Source organism: Sceloporus occidentalis, unplaced genomic scaffold (assembly GCF_023333645.1).
Source record: "Sceloporus occidentalis isolate IW3139 unplaced genomic scaffold, rSceOcc1.0.p SCAF_24, whole genome shotgun sequence".
Classification (NCBI taxonomy): Eukaryota; Metazoa; Chordata; class Lepidosauria; order Squamata; family Phrynosomatidae; genus Sceloporus; species Sceloporus occidentalis.
Window position 1 is genome coordinate 1,474,937 of NW_028317004.1, and position 18,799 is coordinate 1,493,735.

General features: G+C 40.3%; 2 protein-coding genes across 2 annotated transcripts; one reads left to right on the forward strand and one right to left on the reverse strand.

Moving 5' to 3' along the window:
* The first annotated feature begins 1,013 nt into the window (after positions 1–1,013).
* Positions 1,014–13,822, forward strand: CIROP (ciliated left-right organizer metallopeptidase). Its single transcript, XM_089484983.1, has 9 exons — positions 1,014–1,018; positions 5,794–5,845; positions 5,923–6,069; positions 9,279–9,437; positions 9,527–9,611; positions 9,763–9,911; positions 11,624–11,883; positions 13,253–13,438; positions 13,591–13,822. The coding sequence occupies exons 1-9, from the start codon at positions 1,014–1,016 to the stop codon at positions 13,820–13,822; spliced, it is 1,275 nt and encodes a 424-aa protein (XP_089341109.1).
* Positions 13,823–14,269: 447 nt separating this feature from the next.
* LOC149300466 (uncharacterized protein C14orf119 homolog) lies at positions 14,270–14,620 on the reverse strand. Its single transcript, XM_089484985.1, has one exon. The coding sequence runs from the start codon at positions 14,618–14,620 to the stop codon at positions 14,270–14,272; it is 351 nt and encodes a 116-aa protein (XP_089341111.1).
* Between the last annotated feature and the right edge of the window lie 4,179 nt (positions 14,621–18,799).

The following is an 18,799-nucleotide window of genomic DNA, read 5'->3' on the forward strand; positions in this document are numbered from 1 at the left end:
ATTTGGGTTCTTAACAATGAATTTCATGCTCAAGGAAAAGATTTCCCCCATGGCACTGGAGCCATAAGTAAATAAACTACCTAAACTAAAACTGCCTATATTCTTTGTTTGTCAACTTAGTTTACAAATTCACCCATGGAAGCTGAGATTGACAACAGCCTGATTGAAAGAACTACGGTTGTACTAAAGAGTATCGCTTTGCATATATTGTGAAACCAAATCATACTTTTTTTTTATTCTGCTTGCACACTACGAGAGAACATAAAGTCTTTTGGCAAAGTGGTCATCCACACCATATTTTTTGGAGTCAAGAAAGGTTGGTTAAGTCAAGAGGGTGATATTGCACACCACAAATCTAACTCATAGCCCACATATCCCTATCAGTATTTTTTTGCCTGGAGACCTGTTGATGAAAATGTCATAATTTATTTATTAAAAAGCATATATTACAAGGACAGAGGCTGTTATTACTTATTTGATGCCTACTATACATTGCCATCCGCCAGCACTGCTATAAGCAAGATTCTCAATATGAGATATGTGTACTCCACCTGGGACTTAAGAGTGGGCCGGAGGATACTTAAGTACCTGTGTGGTCTGTGAAACGAATGATTTGGTTGGCTGGAGGTGTGCCTAGGGGGGAGGTTTCAAAAACACTTTTTATATAACTTTGTGACCTACTGATAGCTATTTATGTAATCAGTGTATTTTGAAATAGGATATATTTTACATATATATTCCCTTTCGTGGGGTAATTGGAGAACAGACTGAAAATCTACGCTGGGTTTGAAGATCAAATCCAAGATCCTGATGAAGCCTGTAACAGGTCCAGGAGATTGACATTTAAAGTCTTTCAGGCCATAGAATCAGGGAGGCTTTTTGGGGAAGAGGACGTTCCTCTGAGCTATATGGCAAGGAGGGGTGCCAAAAAAGATAACTGAGATAACTAAGGTATTAGCTGCTTGCATTTGTGTGTGCGCTATCAGCCATAACATCATGACCACCTACCTAATATGGCGTAGGTCCTCTTTTGTCGCCAAAATAGCCCTGACCCATTGATGCATGACCTCTGAAGGTGTGCTGTGGTATCTGCTTCTCCAGGTAAGAGACGCACACATACCCAGCTATTCACATGATGTAAACGAAAATGTGATTCATCAGACCAGGCCACCTTCTTCCATTACTCCTTGCTCCAGTTCTTAAGCTCACGTGCCCATTGTAGACACTTTCAGCAGTGGACAGGGGTTAGCATGGGCACCCTGACTGGTCTGTTACGCAGCCCCATACGCAACAAACTGCGATGCACTTTGTGCTCTGACAACTTTCTATCAGAACCAGCATTAACTTTTTCAGCAAGCTGAGCTGCATTAGCTTGTCTGTTGGATCCACATGGCCAGCCCTCGCCGCTTATGTGCATCAATGAGCCTTGGCCACCCATGACTCTGTCGTCGGTGCCATACTTTTCCTTCCTTGGACCACTTTTGATAGGTACTGACCACTACAGACTGGAAACACCGCACAAGAGCTGCAGTTCTGGAGATGCTCTGACCCAGTCATCTAGCCATCACAATTTGGCCCTTGTCAAAGTAGCTCGGATCCTTATGCTTGCCATTTTTTTCTGCTTATAAAATATCAACTTTGAGGATGAAATGTTCACTTGCTGCCTAATATATTCCACTGACAGGTGCCATAATAACAAGATTATCAGTGTTATTCACTTCATCTGTCAGTGGTCATAATGTTATGGCTGATCCGTGTAGGCCACATATGGCTCCAATGAGAGTTAGGCTTTTATTTTATATGCCTGAGGCCACTCAATGTGGTCCATGAGAATTGATGAGAGATTTTCAGAAACTTTTAAGCCATGGAAAAATATGTTTTTCAAGCAGAAGTAAAAACATGGCAGCATTTGGCATTGGTAGGGACCATAACAAAATATATTTGACCCCCATTCAAAAAAGAGACACCCTTCCCTTATCTTCTCTGGGAAAGAGCGATCTTCATTCATGGTAGTCTACAAAATGGATCAGTAGATCCATGGCGCCATCTGTACAGAAATATTTAACCTTGCTCCCTTGTCTAGTGTAGATTATGAAGATAGAGAGTACTGGTGCTCATTATACTCTGAAGACCTATAGCACACATTGAGCACCTTTAATTTTTTCTATTTAAGAAGAGGGATACGTTATATATTTAGGAGTGGTGCAAGGTAACCCTCTGGAATGAAAGTTGTCAATCGACCCTTGCCATCTTTGTGATTTCTATGCCCCATGACATTGTGTCCTCCACTACTCCCACGTGAATTTCTTCATCCCATTTTCTCTTTCGCCTTCCATTGCGGTTTTCCCATCCAAATCTCTTCCAGAGCCAGTTTACAACTATTTCTTCCCATACAGCAAGGGATTCCCATAACTGGAACTTTTCAGCGTAGGCTGACCAAAGCTATCCCTCTTCTTGTGGAACGGTTTCATAAGGGGTAGGGTAACTACATGTGGGGCCAGGGCAGGGCTAGCTACAGAAATGTTTTTAAATATTTTGATTTTTTTCCTTGTATTTCCCAAACTCTCTACTGGATTATTTGGAGGTTATGGCTATGCACATTAATTCAATTCATTAAGTAGCAGTCTGCATTCAAATGGATAGCAAACCATCCATTATATCGCAAACCCAGGGATAAATGTGAAAAAATTACCTGTCAAACACAAGATGTAACTGTAACTGACGAAACAATATTTTCCTGTGTTTTTTGAGGGGACATTCACGCCTAATTTGTTTTCAGGGAACAGTGATGCAAACTAAATTTACATATCATGCAAGCAGCATCTGACAGGCGCATTCACTCACTCACAAATTGAAGAGGTTTCATAATATTAGTTAATACTCCTGGCAAGAAAGCCAATGACCTTAAAAAGTGAGATTTATGTTCAGAAGTTCAAACACAGGCAACAAAAATAAGGTATTAATCCAAATAAGTTAAAATATTACGATTTATTGGCCACATCAATATATAACGTGTGTTTAACATAATGAAGTATTTTGTTAATGGTTATTCGTTCGCTTGTTAATGAATAGTTATTAACAGATTTACACACTTGTTTACAACACTTTCACCTTGGTATATTCTTGACCATTTGTGGAAAAGTGCTTTAAGTGAAAGAATACACTAGGTGAGGTTAATAATAACAGAGTGCAATGTATGTAAAATTGGAGAACAAATCTTACACCAAATAGGGTAAGAGGGGCATGGCTGGTAACAATGCACCCTGCTCAGAATATTTTTTCTTTATTGTTGATGGCTCATTTAGATTATCTGCAACACCTCAACAACCCATACATGCCAAATTGAAGAGCAAGGGAGTCTTGGCATCCCAGTTATTTTGTTGTTGTTAACTTTAAAGAAGATTGTTCATCATGTTTAACATTCAGGTAGTTACAGACCAATTGTGGCTTATAAAGGGAAAATGCATTCCTTGTAAAAAAATTAAAATAAATCAACCAGCTCACATTTAGAGGTCCACTCTACAAAAAAACCCAAAAAACATTTTGCTGCTTTCTTCAAGTCTAAATGGATGGCCTTTTTGTCTTTTATGCGGTCATTTAAATAAATAGTCCAGTAGAGGAATCACACCAAAAAATCTTCAGAAGATAACATTGGAGACAAGTTCTTCAGGACACCTCACTTGAACCCTTCATACAGTCATTCTCTGTTTGTTGTAGCCATATTTTGCAGAACATGCCACACAGGCAAAGGCGATACAAGACTTTAAACTAATTGTTTAAGCTGCAAATTATTTCCGTAGGGTTTCTTCTGAGTATGATCCATAGGGTCATTAAAATAAGAGGATCCCTCCACCAAATGATGGTTCTCTTAGTGACTTTAGCCTCTGCCACATAAACATCAAGACCCAGACATCATGTATGCTGCATCAAGAGGAAAATGATTCCTGGTTCTCTTGAAGAGAGGGAGTTGTGAACTGGGAAGGTCTTCCTGGAATACCCATGAAAAGGATCCTCAGATTTAGCATAGGTTTTTGCCTTACAGGCTGCAGATACTAAATAAGTTAGCTTGCCACTATGTCGTCTTCTTCAGAATGTAAAGCTTTAAATGACAAAGCATCAGTTCCCGAAATGTGGAGTTGTATGGAACACGGATGACTATAAGAAGACACCAATATACTGGTACTTATTTTTAATCTGATACAAGTAATAATAACATGGTGAGTGTTCAAGCTTAAATGCTCATTTAGTGTCATCTCCCTAATTCAACTTGGGATAGCCCAATCCGTTCATGATTAGAGAATATGTGCTACATATTTAATATACCTCTTCCTTGTCTCTACAGGTTTTAATTTTTATTATTTAAATAAAAGTGCTGTGCATATTATCACTGAATATTTGTTTGTTTGTTTTTTACTTTGCAGCCTCACACAAGTAGTTACAAAAGTACCCGCACACTATCTTACATACGCTTCAAATTTCTAACAAAGGACATAAAGATCAGATTAGTGGAAAAGATGCCTTAACTCTTATGATGTTGTCGAACATTTGAAGCAGCGCATTTAATGTATATAAACTAAACTTTATTTAATTTTGCTCTACTTGGAATTTCGTGTACTGTGACTGATGCACATACTATATGTGTTTTTGTCTTTAGTATGTGTTGAAATAACCCTTTCACAGTCTTTTCTGTTGCTTTCTTCTCTGTTCTCTGTCCCTCCTTTGTTTTCACGCTCTCTACCCTTTCATGTGCTGCTCACCTTCTCTGTGCCCGCACCCCCACCCCATGTTCACGCTCTCTGCCCCTCTTTCTGCATCTTGTCGTTAAATTCCTAGGATACAGAACCAAACTTAACAACGGTCTCCTTGGTCTCTTCGTTCTGTATCGGAGATAGTGGCAGCCAGCTGTTTCTGGAAGTGTTTTTATGTACTTGGATAGGTAGTGCATTGATAATTGAGTTTGAGTGAATGTCTGACATGAGGAATCATCTGATGAGTGGACATCTCTTGAACAAACTACTAATCTCTGCAGTTTTGAACAGCAGAACTTCTAGTGTATAGTTGTCTCTCGGGCACCTAAACTGACTTTACACTGTTTAGTCACCTGGACTACTTTCACCCTGTTTTCAGGCTGCCTTTCCCATGCACTACTACCTCTTCAGTTTGTGCTTATCTGTGGTCGCATGTTTTTGCTCCTGTATCTGCATCCATGATTCTGTACAGAGAGAGACCACAGTGGTGTCTCCTCCAGCCTCCTTTCATCATGTTTCCAGACTGCATGCCCGTGATGCCCCACTGGTTTCTCGTCTTCCTCTTAGGATCACCCCCTGGTATCTTCCAGGTGAAAGTGCGCTCATCACCCCAACACAGAGCAAAAAACTTCAGGCGGCAATGAAAGAAGTGACTAAGATTGTCTCCAGCATACTGTCAGGTAAGAGATTGGTTGATAATCCATTGATTAAAGATGCCCAGGGGTACATCAAAAGCATTCAGTAAATCACTTTAAATATGTTGGTGCATGATTAGTAAATACTGCCATACTGTGCTTGACAAAGATTCTCCGGCAGGATGTAGATTTCAGAAGTGTCCAGTTTTAAATAGTTGATTTGTCTGCCTTTTTAGTGCGGAGGGTGGGTGGTCCGCTCCTTCTGAACCGAGATACTGAGAGATTTTGTCATTCTATATGGCGGAACAGCACACTTCCAAACTACAACAAGTAAGATATTATCCAAGAACTTTTTATAACTCGTTAATATGAAGTTATGTTTTGCTCTTAACTCTGTAATCCTTTTCAAGGTGTGGGTCTTTGGATAAGTCTTACCGTGGAGAAACCTGCCTTGATGTCACAGTAAGTTGAATGTAAACAGAATGTGTCCCGTTCCCTGGTTACCCCTGTCATCAATTTAACTATAAATGATTTTCTAGATACCGGATTCCCACCTGCGTGGATTTGAAGTGTGGGCAGAGTTGGGACAAGAGCCAAGTCATGTGACATCAGATGGAGAAGGTGTTCCAGATACAGACTTCTTGCTGTATGTGAGGGTGGCGCAAACAGAAAGGTGTGCAGCACAGGTAAGAAAGAAGCTGTCACAATTGGCAAATATATTATTGAGCTTGTGTTGGGATAGGGTCCAGTGCGCAATACGTATTTGTAAAGTGGTCCACAGAATAAGAATAAAAACAAACGCTATAGAGAACCATTTATAGAAGATGTTCCGGTATGTAAAATCAATGAGATGGAAATTTGTCAGTGTGGAAAAGTGCAATCAGTACACAGAAAAAAAGGCAAATGAGAACTAAGTGAGAAGTTTTGGGACTAATCTGATTGGACAGCCGGAACCGTTAACCTCATGAGAATGCACTAATATTGACAAATTAAAAACGCAACCAATAACATCTGCAATAGCATCGTCTGCAATGGGGAAAACATTTACATTATATTATAATACAGTTTGTATATGTAGAAACGCCGGATGTAGAAAATGCTGAACAGCCTTTAGGGACCCAAATACATTAGCTGAGCTCTTGATGCATTCAAGAGATATATAACACTTTGCACAGCTATGTACCTCTGAGACACAGACAGTATGTTCAATAGTTGCTGCTTCTGCGCATAACTTTAAAGAAAATGTGTTATTTATGTGACCAGAAAAGCAGCATTTGTACATATTCTGATTATCAAATAATACTGGAATACAACACACTAAGACATATACATAGCATTTCTTGCTAGCCCCCAGTAAGACATGGGGATTGTACCTGATGTATAATTATCATCACTTCACCAATACCAGGTAACTTTACAGATGTTGCCAGAGTACAACTTCCCTTGATTTTTAGCAGCCCAGGATGGCAGATTGTATTATGGGGGGGGGGGGTGTACGGTAGTTTAACAGCTGCTGAGGAGCTACCCTACGTCTGTGCTAATCTAAACCATTACATTTTACGATATTAATTAAACATGGATGGCTTAAGAGATTAATGTATATTTAATTTTATTCTTCGCTACATTCTCACAGACATATGCCTACGATAAAATATGCGAGACAACTTTGCCTCTCAGTATCGTTTAAAACACAGACTATATGCCTATAAAGGAATGAGTGATTTGGGAATCATAAACACATTTTAAAATGAGGTCAGAGGAATAGTACGACATAGAGAAAAGGGGTGGGCCGGAGGGCAAATTAGAGTTTATACGTACGGTCCCCTAGCATGATGTGGAGAAAAGTAGGGGATGCAGATAAGATTTTATACACATGATCTCTTTTGCCAAAGTTACTTATTTAGAGGATCATAAACATGATTATATGGTAATTGTAATGACCAAGAATGAACATGTTTTAACCAACTTATCTTATGAACTATCTTCTCATCTTGGATATGTGCATATACGCACATTCTTGCTTCATCAAGCACATTGATATAAATATACTCCAAAATTTGATTTCTCCACAATAATATTGTACCTCCATTTTTTTCAAAGTAACGTATGTTTTGTAATCTGATAATCCAAGCCTCGCACTCAAAAGTTAGAGTCCTCTGTCCTTAAAGAATCAATTATAGATACAAAATTCTCCCCTTTCAATTAGCATGTAAATGTATGTATTTTTATTTAATTCTGTTATATCTTCCAATATTATTATTTACTGTTTTATATCACACCATATAATTCTGGAGCGCTGTACAAAAGGTAGAAAGGACATAACAATTAGTATTTCAAATAAGCAAGATGACCTACAGAAACAACAGGTGAGGAGGGTCCTGCTCAAAGGAGCTTACAATACTAGGCTTATATATATCAAGGTTACAGTAGTAATTGCATGATGATTGCCGTCATTGTTTGTGCTAGAATTCCAGTAATCACATATTTAAATTTGATTACATCAACTTAATTAGCTGTGCAACGCATTTCTCAAGCTACCATAGAGAAAATTACATTTTATTTTGCGTCTTCTTTCATTGCCTTGTTGATGTATTGCTTCAAATCAGGAAAACATCAAAACACCAAATCTTAATTTACTTCAAGCATGGACATAAATCTATAGCAGCGTCAATGCTTTATCTTAATTATGGTTAATTGCAGTGTTCTCTTAGTGATGTAAAGAGACGCAGAGAACTGGAAAGGAGGCAAGTGGGCAGTAACCCCTAACGCCAATGTTACAGATACTGGGTCACTATCTGAAGCTTTCACTTCTGAGCTTTCTGCAATTCCACATTTATCCACTGGGGTATCTAACGTAAAAATGTAAAGGACATTTATGTGATAACTGGATCCTTTCCTTTGATTCTTTTAGTTCCTTTATGTAAATACATTCAGACAGGAATCCATTGTGCACAAGAGCTTGTCCTCTGGGCTTAATGTAACCAGCCATCTAGTGGTGAATAACCAAGTATTTGTCTACACTCTTGATGTACATTTTTGTTAATGCATACATTTACAACAAAATAAAAAATACAAACATAAAAACTTTGAATAAATAACAGCAAAAATATCCTTTAGTACACAATATTTGGTGTATAATTCATCTCAGAGCTGTTATTGTATATGTACTTGTATAACCTTTGGTTTATTCACTAGTACACATTACAAAAGCCCATCCCCAATAAGCCCTTGGCTGGCCCTGTATAATGTACAGTTAAATCAAAGATATTTTTACAAAGTCTCCCCGCTGTGACAGTGTAAACCCCAGGGAGATGCTTAGTGTGGCATTTGGGTACAGGTGCTATCCAGATCGTAAATATGGGTTCCTGGGGTGCAGCAATTGGAGAGCAGGGTGGGCCAATGCTCCGTTTCCCCATTTTGTGGAAATTCCATGCCGGGTTTTCCAGGAGGCAAGAAGTCCGCAGGATCCGGTCCGGGATTACTATGGGGCCGGGGTCAGGCACAGGTGCTGGGCATTAAAAACCCCTGGATACTCAGAGAGACTGTTGGGGGAAGAGGAAGCTTCCCTGTGCTCCCAGGCTGGTGTTCCCGACTCTGATTGCCCTAGAGGACTGTGCTTAGGACCCCTAAATGTGACATGTATGGCCCTCATGCAACAGGGTTTGTCACATATGGTGGTAAAAAAGTCTGATGTTTCACTCCAGGAAAATTCAGCAGAATCTCTCCATGTCTTTGCAAGAGGGACAACATGGAAATTTGAAGAGAGCACTAAGCTGTCAATGCCATTAAAGAGCATATGATGGCTGTAGTGTCCCTTTGAAGCCACAACTCTCCATTTAGTGAATAGACCATTTTGGTGCAAATATCCAAGTGCAGTTGTATATGTGTGACACAGGAAACTTACCATGCCAATGTCATTGTCTTCAAGACATCAGTAGTCGCTTATGCCTCCTACTGTCAGCTGGACCATTCTGGGCGGCCACTTGCTGGAGTTATTGTGTTTTGTCCGGAGCATCTAAAGGAGGGAGAGTATCAGCACAGTCTCGTTGTACAGGTGAGATCTCTTAGTCATCTTTCCTCTATTACAGCCTAGTGGTTAAGTGCACCATCATCTAGTATGTCAGTATCTTTATTTAATAATAGGTGTCCCTACATGAGCTACTCCATGCTCTTGGATTCTCTAGAAGTCTTTTTGCTCATTGGATTGACTGCAGCCTTTATGAAACAGGTAAGACTGCTGTTGCAAAATCCACCTTCCCTACCTTTGGTAGACCCTCCCTGAGACCTCTCCTGCCCTGTCATTAGCATCTTATTATTGCACTCATAATCCAAAAGTTTGACCCATTGCCTGTCTTCTCTCTACCCCCTCCCCAACACAGGAGACACCTGCTCATTTCGGTCTAGAGTTGCAAATACAGACGAGTATGGTCACCATCGCATCTACACTCCAACAGTTATGCAGAAAATGGGAGAACACCTAGGAGCTGGACCTGTGGGTGCCCCACTTGAGAATAAGGTTATTAATGATGTATTTGTATCAGTCAATAAGGGGTGGTGTGTAAATCTTACTTGGGGAATTCTTGAAGGTATACATAAATGTATTGAGCAACATATATAAGCATAAAAAACAGGCTTTGGGAATACAAGGTAACGGCTGTTACATGAATTTACTATGTTGCTCTGTGCTCCTTGGTATAATATTAAAATATGCTACTAGGGTATGATTGCTAACATCAATTTAATCTTGCAGGACTTTCCTTTATCTGCCTCCTCACACTGGGAATCACGGCTCCTGCAAGGGTCTATCCTCACAGCTTCTCTAAGCCCCCCTCACCTCACACACCTAGACATCATCACACTGGCTGCCTTCAAAGACATGGGATGGTATGAAGTCAGTACAAACACCAATGATCAACTTTTGTGGGGCAAAGGTAAGAGGATCCTTATGAGCTTAAAGAATCTTACAGAGTTATAGACCTCCCCATGTGCATTTTTTGTAAAATGCAAATCAATTTATAATTTATTTGAAATGTGTTATTTTGGATTTTTTGTTGTTATTCTGTCTCTCACTGTTCAAATAAACCTACCATTAAAAATTATAGCCCGATCATATCTTTGTCAGTGGGCAAACGTACAAAATCACCAGGGGATCAAATATTTTTTTCCTTTACTGAATGAAGAGAATTCAACAGAACCGCAACTTCCCCCTAATTAAAATGAAATTGAAATGATTTTCTCATTTGCAGGGGCTGGGCTATACTTTGGTCTCCCCTCTACATGCAATGACACGTCTACTGGATTCTTCTGCACAGGAAGGTATGTGCTGACATACTGGGCAATATTGTAATTCTGCAAGGCAATTTTAACATTTTTTGTAACATCTCAGTGATATTGGCTGCCATCACCTACATTTGGACAAAGGCATCTGCTCCACTGATTCATTTCTAGACGGTTGCCGGATCTACAAACCACTCCCAAGTGGGGTAAGCATTTATGTGGAAATCAAACATTCTTTACTTTGCATTATTATATACATTAACTATTTTTCACTGCAGTCCTTAAATTATCCATTTAAATCTTAAAAGTTATTTTAAGATTTAGGTAGTAATTAGACATTGTTACACCACAATGTAATAATCCAAATATACTATTTTGATATTAACAACTATTATAGGGTGAGTGCTGGATAAAACAAGAAAATGAGGAACCAGGGGAGATATATGGCCACCAGAGCCGTTGCTTCTTCTCAAACCTAACGAAAGAGGTGAGTTGACTAAAACTATTGTTTGTTGTATTATCCTGTTAGAATAATATGACAAAGGATTGCAACAGTTACTTAGAGCAACACAATGGCACCTATAAATGCTTAGCAGGCATTTGGCTTATGGTTTCAGGTCCAACTCCAGAACAAGGTGAAAGGTCACTGTTATCTACATCGTTGTCTGGCTCCAAATAGTTTCCAGGTCAAAGTTCAGGGATCAGAGTGGACAGACTGCCCACCCGGAGCATGGATACAGGTAAATTACATAGGAGAGCTCAAAGCACGAATTACTATTCACTATTTTAACCTGCTTTGGAATCTAGGTTATATTAGTGGTACAGATGGCATGCCTGTTAATTAACGCACCTTTTTCTTCACTGAACAGGGTCTCATTTTCACAGAAGTACCTATGGTATTATTGGAACTGAAAAACACTAAACTGAGGAATCATATGACATCGTTTATTATTCCCCCCACAGGTGGCAGGCTTTGATGGCTTGATACTGTGCCCATCTGGACGACTCTGCATGGAATTTGATCATTTAACAACGTCAACAGTTAGCTCCACACCAGTCTCCACTATGGTCTCCAAAGAGGGCACCATCTTTCCCACTGAAGAAGGTGTTGCAGTTAGGGTTCAGGTGACTGTTGGAAAAGGAAAACAATGGAGCCTAGACAAGACAATGATTCTACAGGAAGAGGTTCTGGGAGTCATCGCTCAAAATGCAGGCATGCAGAGGTGAGTCTAAAGCACACAATACATGAAAATAGTATTCTCAGGACCCTTACAATGTATATATCAAACAGTAAGAAAGAAAAAAAGGGAGGCTCACAGAAAATGAAAAGATTTAATAAAAAGATAACAATGCTTTATAGTTTTATAGAGAAAGGCTGCTTGACTGCATTAAAAAGAAAAGCACACACTAATCTTAACATACAACTTCAGTAAGGAAAATAAAATAGATTTATTTGTACCTATGCACCTATAACAATGAAGGTAGACCTAGCAGAAGCGTATAAGAAAACTGCTTATATACCAACGTTAAGGAGGGCAGTAATATTCCTCGCTATAAAAATTTCTTACCATATACAGTACATCTCGTTGTGGTCTAAACATAAAAATGCAATCATATAACCCTCTTGAATCCATTGACAGAGGTCATATTTCACCCCAAACAACTTTTTCCCCAAAAGAACATAAAAGGGCTTTTATCAGACACCATATTTATATATTTGGTCCATCATATAGTATGAAAAATAGAGAAATAGCAGGAGAACCTTTGTTCTATCTTCTAAAACTGTTTAGGCAAAAGAGGAGGGTGGGTATTTTTTTTATACCCAAAACTAATCCCTCCTAATAATCCCACAACCTACCCCACCTTAAAAACAAATTTCAAAGCAAAGAACTCTCATTCTCTCCCCGCCTTGCATTCAGAGTAATGACACTTAACGCTGATCATGTGACCTGGGACATTGCTACTGGTTTCCACGGGACTGCCTCGGTTGCCAGGAAGCACCCAGTAACAGCAAGCACAGATGCACAGTATTAGTGTATTATTTAGTATTTGGAATCTTAATATATAGGGATGGCAAACACATTTATATGAATGGAAGGAGTAAATATTGACTGATAGTTCCCCCCTTGTTAAACACCAAACACTTTTTTATTATTATTATTATTTACGGCTTATTATTCAAAGCAAAATTGGATTGATGGTGTATTTTGTGTATTAGAATTCAGAATACTTTTTTTCAGTAATGTTAAAAAGAGCACTTGAGTATAGTTTAAATGTCTAGAACAAAAAAATCCCTGGGTAGGATGAAACACTAAACGATTTCTAGTTAAAATGAGGTCCAATAGCTCACTTAGGGTGTTATGTTTAAAATGCAGTTCTGGTTTAAGTTATTACAAGTGATCTTATCACCATGGCAACTAAATGAATTTAGTAGTAAAATTCCATTAGATGATAAAGTCATACGTCTTTTGAAACACTGAACAAGAACAGCTTTCTTCCCCCACCCCATAAATAACCCCTTTGTCTGCAGGCACTGACTTTGTTAAATTGGGAAAGATAGCCTTATTTCTGTTTTGTTTTTTTATTTTGTAGATGTTCCTTGCATATCATTCCACAGAACAATACAGACTTTTCTTTCACCATAACAGCACGGCAGTCCAGTGACTGCCCTGGACAAGACGCTGAGACAGACTTTAATTTGGCTTTCCTCAAACTGGCCCATCCTGGCACTACACAGATTACCTATAACTCACCCCAATTTTCAACAGTACTCATCAGGTTAGATATGTGCAACCTCATCCACTCCACAACTCATCTTACATTTCTTTGCAATCAATTTGATTTAAAACCAAATACGGCCCACCTTGTAGAAATCGATTCTTGTTCTGTGTAATCACTATAATGGATCCTTGTTCCTTTGGTATCTGCAGGTTTTTGGAGTATGGTTGTCCCACACCCCAACCAACAGATGTTACAAATACTCCCCTCATCTGGGGCTCCTTAAGTGCTTTGATTTCTATATGCCTGATTCTCATCATTGCATGGAGAAGACACAGAACACAGTCAATGAGAGTGAGGAATCAATCCCAAGAGGTAGATATAGAAGGAGCACTCCCTTACCATAGACAGCAGGATGGAGGATTTGCTGCACATGCCGTGTGAAAGAGGAAAGAGCAGCGTGATAACCGTTTGCCTTTTCAACTATCGTATATTCTTATATACTAATAATTGTCAATAAGACATTTTCTATAGTGTATCGGAGGCCTAAGGACAAAATAGCAAGGTAAACATTTTCCATAAATGTAATATATCCTTAGATACTACAAGCTGGATTCACTCACTGTTTAAAGATGTCAAAAGCATTGTACAGGGATTTTAGTATCATTTGGAATTTGATTTTGTGATGACAACCCTATTAAAGCTTTAAAAATTTTATTAAATTTTAAAGGGTTGTTCCATAACAAAATACATATACATATACATATGAACATAAACCAACCAACAACTGCATCCAGCAGTATGCGGTGAGATGCTTACTGGTGTATCTTTCATGACAACCACTTTTTTCACCCAACTACTAGTTGACATGTTCCTTACTGGGCTATTTTCTTAGTCCTTGCCTGCAGTTCCAGCCACTTCATGGTAGAACTTTGCAATAAAAGCGGGATCTTGTTGCTCTAGGCGGTGCAAAAATTCATTCCTCTCATCCTCATCCCAACCCTGGAACCATTGATCCCAGAGCTTCATCTGACACTGGAAAAGGCTGGGTGGGGGCGCATTGAGCTGCAGGGAGCCCAGCCCTTCCAGGAGAAGACACAGCTTCCCCGGCACAGCTTTGCAAAGCAGATCCTCCAGAAAACGATTGCGTTGTCCCTCTGACCAGTCAGAAAACCAATGCAGAACACAGCGCATTTCTTGAGCAGGTATATACGAGATTGGGTTATTCTCCTCCGATGTCATCTGCAACAAACAGAAGGCTCTTTTAATATGTGAAAACAAAAGCCATGTAGACAGCGGTGGATACTTCTATCCATTCTGTTATTCCTGGCTCAGCTGAGCCAATGGACTGTTCTAGAACATAAAGGACCAGACCAGTAGCAAAAAATAATTTCAATAAGTGTCAACTATTTGTATTATTTAAGCTACAGAATCAAAGCAAAGTCAAAAACTGTCAAAAGGTATGTGTTTTTCCCCAGAAATGCCCAAAAAAATGACAGCGGTTTTTATTTAATTAACAGAAAACAGGATCACAAGATACGCATTACTTTGTGGAAAGTACCCCCTCCAAATGGTGGTTGATTAAAAGGGGAATTCAGTTACAGTAATAAAGTTACCTATGAAACTTAACACAACTGCAGCAAACCAGACATTTAAGAAAAAAGTGAATTTGAGACAAAATATGTGTGGGAGACAGATCTGCTTGCATGATGTATTCCACAAATAAAAACATTGCAAAACATGCAGCCTTGCGTTTTACTGTAACTCACTCAGCTAATGAATGCAAGTGACTGAATTACCTTAAAAAATCCTGGGTTTTGGGGGTTATTCGATAAATGACTGCAGTTCCAAAGAGCTCCACTAGGTGCCTCCAAACGCACACAGTTCTAGTGATCCGGAAAAACGCGACCAGACGAGAGCGGAAAGCTCAAGGTAGGCGGGGCTTCACTAGAGTTTACGAATGTGACGTTACAGGAAAGAGGCGGAAGAAGAAGAGGTTTTCCGACACTATCCGAACATAGAGGCGGAAGTGCCCGAGGCTGACGTCACGCAGCGGAATCGGCCGAGTTCGGTCGTCTAGCGCCCCGCGGCCGGTGTCTCCTTCTTTTGCCCCAATTAGTGGGGATTCGAGACACGGATCATGTCGGAGCTGGAGGACGTAACGCTGGACGGGAGACCGCTTGACAGCCTTCGGGTTACAGACTTGAGGGCGGCACTGGAGGAGCGAGGGCTAGCTAAAAGCGGCCAAAAGAGCGCACTCATGAAGCGACTTAAGGGGGTAAGTTAGCAAACCACCTGTACCTCCACGCCGCAGTATAACGGCACAGGCCGCGGAAACGCGCACTCCCCACAACAACCTCCCCGCGCGCTCCCGCCGCCCCCTCCTCTTCCTATCGGTTGAGCGGCACCACGCATGCGCTGGAGATTAGTGCGCGTGTGCGGTTAGCCAACGCTTGGCGTAGAGCATGCGCAGTTACTTAGGGGAGGTAGGCTTCGCGCCCTTTCCCACTTTGCGTTCGTGACACGGGCACGCGCGCGTCTCCGAGCAGCACGCTCCGCCCCCATGTTAGCGCACGCGCTTCTAGGGTTTATGGGCCTCCGTGGGAGCTAATCTATTTTGTGTATAAATAAACACACACAGCGAAAATAACTATTATCCCTGCGTGTTGTGTATTTTTCAAAAGTTATCGGTTTATAAGCCTGACTGCGTTTTAAGAGTACGATGCGCTGCCGGTGACTGCCTGCAGTTTGAGGCCTTCTGGTTATCTCTGAAAACTTGGAAGTTTTTTGCACTGTGCTGCTTGCAGATGTACACTTAACTCGTTTCATTCGGTACGATCGGTTTACGAAGCTTCAGTGTAGACGATACGTTGCGATATAGATACGATTCCTGTGTTCCCGTGCCCCCTTCCCCCTCTCCTACGAGTACGAGCAATTATAAGCGTTAAGCTGCTTCCACTTATCCCTGGTCACCCTCCCTCGGTGCTACAAGCAGAAGGGTGTCATGTTTAGTGTTTTATGGGGATGAGGGAGAAGCCTCACAATAAACAGGTGAAACCCTGTGTGACTCATACTTGATCCCATGCTGTCGATTGGGTTACATTGTTTGTACACTGTATAAAAGTACATTCACCAGCGAGTTTCTTATAGAAATTGCTTTTTGAGAACCTATATATTTTCATTTCAGCTGTTTTGCTTTCGGTGTGCACACGGTTACCAATGGAGCGTTGTCCGGGGGATCTAATGAGCCTTTGCGTTATTTCATAATAACTTGGCAAATGCAGAATGACATGGCTTTAAATTTGTATTTTCAAACGCACTGTTACAGTTTTTATTCCAGTAATCGCTACAGTTGGCATGGCTTGGTAGCTTTCCGTACCGCTTGACAAAGGTAAAGCTGATAAGATGACCTTAAGATCCCCTTTTTATGATTATTATTAGTTTATATTATATAGCACCTTCAGATTCCGCAGCGCTGTAATTCTGCTATTTAAGTTCTCTTCGGGATCATCTTTCTTGTAGTGAGTTTATCGCGATATGACAAAAGTTAATATTCTTCAATGAGATTAGTCTAGAAAGCATGTACACCCCACTGTTTAACTGTAGTTCCCGATTCTTTGCCCAGTTTAGGTACCGCTCGTGTCACGTGACTTGTGCCATGCTATGTTTACTGCACTGTGTAGTATGAACTTGACAGTGAGCTACACGGTGTTGAAACCCCCCACACACACACGCACGATGACGGCAATCCAAAAGGCTCTGCCAGCCTTTCTGTTTTCAAAGTTTTGTTTAAAAGTTTATTGTATGATTGACGGCAATCCGTATTATGTGACCCTTGAGCAGCAGTAGCCAAGTCTGGACTGTATTTACAGGATGATATGCATGGCTGGTGGTAGGGTTTATATATATATTTTCTGTGAAGCTTGAGTATTGTATTGTCCTTCGCATTATTCAGTTATTGTTGCTTTTGAAAACCCCTGTAGAAAAAAATATAGAATCACGAAAGCTTTCAAGACCTCAAGAATCTTCCTTTAGATGTGACTTTAAATGGTAGACCTCTTTCGGTTGGTATGATGGTCAAGGCTCTTTTGATGGAGCAGAATGGCCGTGTTCCATAGCTATCTAAATGCCAATAATGGATATGAGGTGTTTACTTCCAATCCACACATAATTTTGGTAGATAAACATTTTCCCTCATCTGTGAAGTAACAGTGGCTCCAGCTTGTTAGGAATACGCAATATGTTGTAAGACAACTTATCCCGATGTACATCCTGCTTGTCTGCTATTGACTGCGTGCTGTTATAATTCACAACATGCCAACAATTTCCAGTGCTTCATACGCTACATATATTCGAGGGAATGACAAACCGATATATTGGGTATGAGGACCCCAGGAATGCTTCGTAACACTAAGCCGCCATTGGTACAAAACATACTACATGATCTTTCTTAAAATCATGGTTTCCAGTCTTTACAGGAGATAATTCTCAGAAACGTTAAAACAAACCAGATCAACGGTATTATGCAATAATCAATAAGCAAACCCTTATCGGGTATAGATTAAATTTGAGGGAGCGTGCATTCCCAAATTCCCTGCTGGATAGGTGTGTGTGCAGGTTTTAGAGTTTAAAGTCGGAAATATCACAACAGAAGGCTTACTTGGAGCTCCGGCACTGACCCTGATGGGAAGCCGATGTATATTATAAATACCCGATGCACCTATGTATGTAGAATTTAAAGGGACACCCCGGCCTGTGTCGCCTTTAAGTTAACATTTTTGTTCCCATGCATTCCCTCTCTGCATTTGCACCGTTTCCCTGCCACAGCTGACTGGGTTGCAGGAGACGTTGGTCTTGTGCGGTAATGCGTGCGCAGACACTGGTCGCTCGCCAGCCAGCCCCATCTCTGCCTTACATGAGATTTCCAAGGGTCCAACAATACAGTCCTTGCGCATGGACAAGCAACGCTCCTCATTGAACTAAAAATCAGTAAAGCTTGTGTCACAGATACCAGGAAAAAGATAACATTAACATTTTTGTCTTCGTTTTGGGTGGTGCTGGTATCTGAAAACAATGCCCATAAAATTATACAGCTTCTTGTCTCACTAAAGGCAACAATACTAAATGTCTTTTGAGTTGGTTGTGGTCACTTGCCAGTGCAGGCACATGACATCATACAGTGGAATATTCACATGGAATACTACCAGAACTTACAATTTTCTAAAGCTGAATTTGAGTTTTATATAGTGCATTTTATAGTTTGTCACACATTCCAAATGCATCCGTTGTGAGGCTGTCCCTTCCACCAGGAGCCTCCTATCTTAAAGGTGTATTTCCACATTAATTGCACACAAACCCTAGTAGCATTTAGGCATTTTATTTTTTTGTCATATGGCTTAATCAAACAAAAACAGCCTATCA